Source organism: Cryphonectria parasitica (assembly GCF_011745365.1).
Source record: "Cryphonectria parasitica EP155 unplaced genomic scaffold M406scaffold_1, whole genome shotgun sequence".
In the NCBI taxonomy this organism is placed as follows: domain Eukaryota; kingdom Fungi; phylum Ascomycota; class Sordariomycetes; order Diaporthales; family Cryphonectriaceae; genus Cryphonectria; species Cryphonectria parasitica.
The window spans coordinates 3,985,371-3,991,370 of record NW_024468909.1 but is presented as its reverse complement, the minus strand read 5'-3'; the positions used below and the strand labels follow the sequence as shown (position 1 = coordinate 3,991,370).

Genomic DNA, 6,000 nt, shown 5'->3' with positions numbered 1-6,000 from the left:
GCTCTTCGCCCTGGCGTTCTCTCTCGTCCTCTCGTATTTCAGGCTCGTGTCGCCCTGCCACATGGTGCCCAACCACTTGTCCCAAATGGTGAAGAAGGGTTGGCTGAAGTTGGTCTTGATGCCCCAACTCTGGTGGTGGATGTCGTGGTATGTGGCGTTGTTGCTGGTGATGTGCTGCAGGGGATCGAAGGGCAGCGCGTATCCGCAGTGATCATCAACCGTCTTGATGGTGCTAAAAATGTAGAAAAAGATGGCCATGCGTGGCGACATCATGCTAACCTTGTAGGCCAGACCGGCACCCGCTGTGTCGAGCACAAAGCCTTCGACTGGGTGGTTGTAGAGGGCGCCGTAGGCGTAGGGTACGTACAGCCGGTGGTGGCGGGCGTGCCAGTGAGCTGCGTTGGGAGAAAGAAGATATCAGATGGTTAGCCAAAAGCACACTGGCGGAGGAAAGGAAGGAATATAGCGAGAGAAGTATCATCAGCATCAGAGGGCGGCGGATTTCAACATACTGTACATCCACTTGTTGACGTGCATGGCGCGATGCCAAAAGTACTGCCACGAGTCCATGAAAGCCACCGCAACCCACATCTGGAAAGCAGGAATGACAGCCCAGTAGATGGCCTTGGCCAGCACCAGCTCCCAGGTTGCAAAGGCCGGCACAGAGGAGGCGGCGTCCAGGCCCGTCGTCAAGAACGGATAGTGTCCACCAGCCAGCGCACCCGCGAGCAGCGGATGCGAGGCCGACATGTTCTTGGAAATGGCGGCAGCATTTAGTCCGAGCAGCCCAAGCACCGTCGGCAGCGCCCCCTGCGCCAGCCTGATGCGTGTAGCCCAGACGGCAACTTCATAATTCTCCATACCCGTCATCTGCGCGGGTTCGGTCAGCGAGAGCACGGCGGCGGTGATCATCTGAATGATCTGCTCGATGACGACGTCCCGAGCGACCTGCCACCGCGAGGCCAGGTTGCGCTGGGCGATCTCCTCCGGTGTGTGCAGTCGGTACTGTGGGAATAGGTCGTATACGTCGATGAGGTGAAACATGCCCGATATTAACCAGTAGGCGACATGTGGGCCGATGACAGACAGCCAGAAATCGGAGATGATTCCGGGGAAGAGGTCTGGCATGGGCTTGATGCTGTACGCCGGAAGGGGCGGAAGATCGCTGACCACGGTGCTGTTGGTCATGATGGCGGATGTCGACATCGCGACAGTGGTCGGAGAGGCGACCATGACACGACGGTCTCGAATCGATGCAGAACAGGGACGGTAGAGATGGAGGAAGGGGGACGTGGGAGGAAGAGGACGACGACGATGGTGGTGGTGGCAGTCGTAGTGGTGGCAATTGGTGGTCTGATTCAAGGTCGTGTGTTGTTTGCGCTTGGGGTCTTTATCGATAAGTCGCACTGCAGAACTCGGGAGGCGATGAGTGACTGTGGTTGCTGTTGAAGGGAGACCATAAGGCTAATTAGATAGGAATTCGGGTGATTGTGGTTGGGGCTGAGAATTCCCCTTTTCTCTCCTTGTGATAGTGTAGAGAAAGTAGTGTAAGCAATAGAGAAAAGGAGGGAAGAAGGAGAAAAAAAAGGATAGGCTTGGTGTAGTAAGCTGTATCGGGAGAGGCGAGGCTTCCGGTCGGTCGTCTGGTCGGAGTTTTGGGTGGACAGGTTCGTCCGGTTTGGGACCGGCGGCGTGTGGTTTTTAAAACAATCTCGCTAGCCTGTCAGTCAATCCTAGCTTCTTCCGAGGATCTCCTGTTGTTTGCCACTGCGTCGAACCACTTTTCTGTAGTTTACCCAGGCCTTGTGCCAAGCAGATGGGGGTTTGTGAATTTGGAAGTGGAAAAGGGGATTTGATCACTTGTTGTGTACTGTACTTAGTTGCTGCTCAGCAGCAGTGAGTGAGTGAATTGGAATGCGAGCCTTCTTTTCTGGCGACATACCAGAAACACGCATGCAATGCGGTCTGTCAGTATGTCAGTCTGTCAAGTGGGCATTAACATTACATGACATGACATGACATGCATAAAACAGCCTAGAAATGGTGTCTCTTGGAAATGATCAAATGCAACCCTGCAGCCATGTACACGCTCAAGTCTGGCTGACTGTTTGCACCGAATGTTCCGGGTGCATGTGGCAAGTTGAGTGGTACTATCAACGGTCCACCTATTGCTGGTGGTCAACTGTTAAATCAGGTTAAGATGGTGGGGGTTCATTTAGGGCCCCCAGTCCTGGCCTGGCTGTGGCGAATTGCTTGTTGTCCAACACTCAGTGCCTTTTATTCTCCTCTATTGTTCAAGAGCTGGGTAGATAAATTACCAGGTGTCGACTCTCTGTATACTTCTTATCCTTTGCAGATTCTTTGCAAGTAGCAGTGAAATTTTGGCCGTGAAACCTTTTCTTTCTTCAACCTGCAGTATTTGTCTGGATTCTCAAGATATTACTCCTGTTTCCATCCGCCAGTCATGAAAAGACAACACAATACTTCAGACTAGGGAATAATTGTGCCTCAGTGTTAGGCTTTTGTATGATAGCTATTCCGTCATGTCTTCCTTCAGGGCAGTTGTGCCACCCTATCAGGCAATTGAAACTTGTTGAGACAAAGGCTAGACTGCCAAATGACCAGAGAAGTGCCCTGAGTGATCATCAGCCTTTGAAATGTGAAGCGCCCGAGTGAGGGAGCACCACCTTCTACAACCGCAGATAGGCGCTGCTGCACTGGCAGACTGGGTTGATAAAAGCCAGGCGGCTAATCCCTTTTCTCATTAGCGTCTAGACCCCTCCAATGACCCGCTTTTGGATTTTCTGTTTGGTCGGGCAAAGCTGCCCTTGAGTACAATTTTCCCCGCGCTATTCGCCCAACCCCTTCCTCGCCAAATCTGTCAGTCTAGAACGGGTTCCCCTCCTTCGACTTCTCTCTCACCTTTCAGAAAATTTTCCCATCCCTCCCATTCCTTGAGCCCGACAACACCCTCTCTTCCCCTTTGTCCAGACAAACCCCCTACCGGCAAGATGATTATCTTCAAGGACAAGATCACCGACGACGAGATGATCTCGGACTCGTACGACCTCAAGGAGGTTGACGGGATCGTCTACGAGGCCGACTGTGCCATGATCGAGGAGGGTGTCGGCGACATTGGTATGCATATTTCCTTCATGGGCTGCTTGTCTCCCAGATGGGGGCAACGAAAGCTATTGCTGACGGGAGTGTGTGTGCTCGTGACAAACAGACATTGGTGCCAATGCTTCCGCTGAGGAGGCTGGTGATGACCTCGCCGACGAGAAGGTCAAGGTCAACAACGTTGTCGCATCTTTCCGTCTTGTCAGCACCCAGTTCGACAAGAAGGGCTTCCTGGGCTACCTCAAGGGTACGAGGAAATACCCCTCCCCAAAGAACTTCCTCCACTACGCATCCGCCCACAAGAAGACTGTCGTCTGGCATTTCCTATCTTTCAATACTGACACATGTACTGTGTACAGCCTACATGAAGGCTGTCAAGACCAAGCTCCAGGAGGAGGGCAAGTCCGATGAGGAGGTCAAGGCTTTCGAGAGCGGCGCCCAGAAGTTCGTCAAGGACAAGCTGCTGCCCAACTTCAAGGACTTCGAGTTCTACACCGGCGAGTCCATGAACCCCGATGGCATGGTTGCCCTCCTCAACTACCGGTATGCCCATCTTTCTTACTCACCCAACCTCCAAACGCCCTCTGGTATGACAAAGGCCGTAGCCACTAACTTTTATTTTCCAGTGAGGATGGTGTCACCCCTTATTTCATCTTCTGGAAGCACGGCCTGAGCGAGATGAAGGTCTAAGGGGAAGGAGAATCGAGCTCCTGCTCTTGTTCCTTCAACTTGGGTCCTGTGGTTTCTTCATACCTCCCCAAAACCAAGGGGGATTAGACGATCAAGCGCTGCGCAACTTGAAATCTGGCATACACGTTGTGCAAAAGAGGAAAAAAAGAAAAGAGAATATACCAGTGACGACATCAGGATTGTCTTGTCGAGACCCCAACCAAGTCTTTTTCAGAAGTGAAAATGGCCATGTTATCACTATGCTGACCCCAACGCCTGTGCTATGCTCAATGACCATCCTCGTCTCCAAAAGACAGCCCACAGCAGTGCACTTTTTACTAGAAATTCGGCCGCGTTGACATTGGAATCGGCGGAGGCTCATCCTCCCTCGCAGCACTGCCAGCCCCCATGTCGGGCTTCTTCTTGGGTGGGGGAGGGGGAGGTGCTTTCTTCTTCCCTAGCATGCCAGCTGCAGCACCGATCGTATTCAGATGCGACTGTGCTGCTCCTGCCGTAGACTTAGGACCACCGCTCTCAGCAGCTCCGTCATGCCCACCCCCGTTGTTGCCCAAGTACCCTCCGACCTTGCCAGATACGCCATACTTCTGGTCCAGCCCGTTCGCCGTTTTGACACCCGCAGCAACCTGCTCTCCATGCCTTTGGCGGAAGTTGTTGGCCGTAGAGGCCGCGCTCTTCGCATCTGCAAGGGACACGGAGCTAGGGTTCTTTTTGAAATCGGACATGGTCTTCATGGCGGCCTGCTTCTGCGCCCACGTAGTCCCCTGGCTAGGCGGCGGCGGCGGAGATGGTGTAGACCCCGAAGCCGACCCCCCGGCGCCCACGCCAAACCTGCTGAACCGCGACTGTAAATCGCCCACGCCACTAGACGACGAGCTTTGCCCCGAAGGAGGAGGCAGGACAGGCCTGTTTGCATTCCCACCACCGATGCCCAGTCCCGGCACTGAAACCCCCGCCGCGCCGAGCCTGTTCGCAGCGCCCTGGTTCAAAAACCCCGCCTGCCCTGCTACGGGAGACGCACTGTTCGCCCTGGGGGGCAGTCTGGGCGGGAGACTTGGCGGTGGGGGCTTTGTCACGCCACCACCACTACTACCCACTGCTGTGTAAGGCGGCGGCGGTGGTGTTGGTGCAGATCCAGGGCTCGAACCGCCGGCGCCGTCTCGTCTCCTCGGAGGTGGGGGCAGGTTGGCCGTGGAGAGGCCGGTCGTGTCGACACGGTAGGGCCTGGGCGGGGGCGGGGGCTCCTCTACCGCTGCGGCGTGCTGTTGTTGGGCGTACTGGTGCTGGCCATACTGGTGCTGGCCCTGCGAGGCTGGTAAGGCAGAGGAGGAGGATGAGGAGGAGGATGACAGCGGCGGCGGGGGGAGGATACCGCCGTCTACACGCTTGGGAGGAGGCGCAAAGGTCGACGGGTCGCGGAGCTGGGAAATGGGTGTCGACTCATGCTGCAGGCGGGGGTCTTCCTTCTTGCGCCCAAGTACTGCGCCCTATATGAAGGGGAGAGATGATCAATACTTTGGATCCTGTACGATTAAAAGAAAGAGGTGGGCTGTGGTATGTGGCAACGTACTACTTGGTTCCTCAATCCTTCTTGGCCCTGTAAGATGGTTGGGCGGTGGTGGTCAGCGGTGAAAGTGTCTCGACGACCAGAAAAAGCAATGGGGACTGCGTACCAAGTCTGGATGCCACCCACCCTTAGCGATGCCTTTGAATCTATCCATTGTGAGCACCTGAGGGCATTTCGGGAGAGAAAAAGAGAGAGTGAGAGAGAGAGAAAAAAAAAAGTTCTGAGGAAAATAAATCAGAAGACTGAGTGCTAAAAGGGGCTCTTTAAACCTCGTGTTGTATTTTATGTCCTGATCAAAGAAAGACTGCGCGATATCTCATAGTGCAGTGGCTATCTGGTTATCTGGTACAGCAGAGGGTGGGTGGACTTGCTGGTTGGCGTGACGTAAGGCTCAGTTGGACCCCTATAAGTACCATAGCATGCCTTCAGTGAGCGATCTATTGGTCAAGGGTGGTCAGTCTTGTCAGGTGTTGGTCAGTTACAGGCTGGCGTGCGGCGAGTTGCCCTGGCACCAAACCCCCTGGAGAGCCCCAGCCAGCCTGCCTCGGTTGAGTTTAGTTACCAAACATCCCTCCCGTAGGGCTCGCGGCTAAGACGCGTCTTGCCCGTCAATTCGACTTCCTCTA

At 54.6% G+C, this 6,000-nt stretch overlaps 2 protein-coding genes across 2 annotated transcripts; one reads left to right on the top strand and one right to left on the bottom strand.

Annotated features, from left to right (window-relative positions):
- Positions 1-1,188, bottom strand: M406DRAFT_221107 (uncharacterized protein; the record flags this gene model as incomplete). Its single annotated transcript, XM_040915583.1, has 2 exons — positions 1-395; positions 513-1,188. Coding segments are annotated over 2 exons (1,071 nt in total), but the record flags the coding sequence as incomplete, so codon positions are not given.
- Positions 1,189-2,891: 1,703 nt separating this feature from the next.
- On the top strand, positions 2,892-4,024 carry M406DRAFT_77315 (uncharacterized protein). The gene is made up of 4 exons (XM_040925961.1): positions 2,892-3,138; positions 3,230-3,367; positions 3,480-3,663; positions 3,747-4,024. Exons 1-4 carry the CDS (start codon positions 3,012-3,014, stop codon positions 3,808-3,810), a joined length of 513 nt encoding a protein of 170 aa, XP_040782407.1. The 5' UTR covers positions 2,892-3,011; the 3' UTR covers positions 3,811-4,024.
- Positions 4,025-6,000: the final 1,976 nt, after the last annotated feature.

Coding starts and splice junctions, on each gene's coding strand:
- M406DRAFT_77315 (XM_040925961.1), top strand. CDS start 3,012: ATGATTATCTTCAAGGACAAGATCACCGACGACGAGATGATCTCGGAC. Junction 3,139..3,229: donor GGAGGGTGTCGGCGACATTG/GTATGCATATTT, acceptor CGTGACAAACAG/ACATTGGTGCCAATGCTTCC. Junction 3,664..3,746: donor GTTGCCCTCCTCAACTACCG/GTATGCCCATCT, acceptor TTTATTTTCCAG/TGAGGATGGTGTCACCCCTT.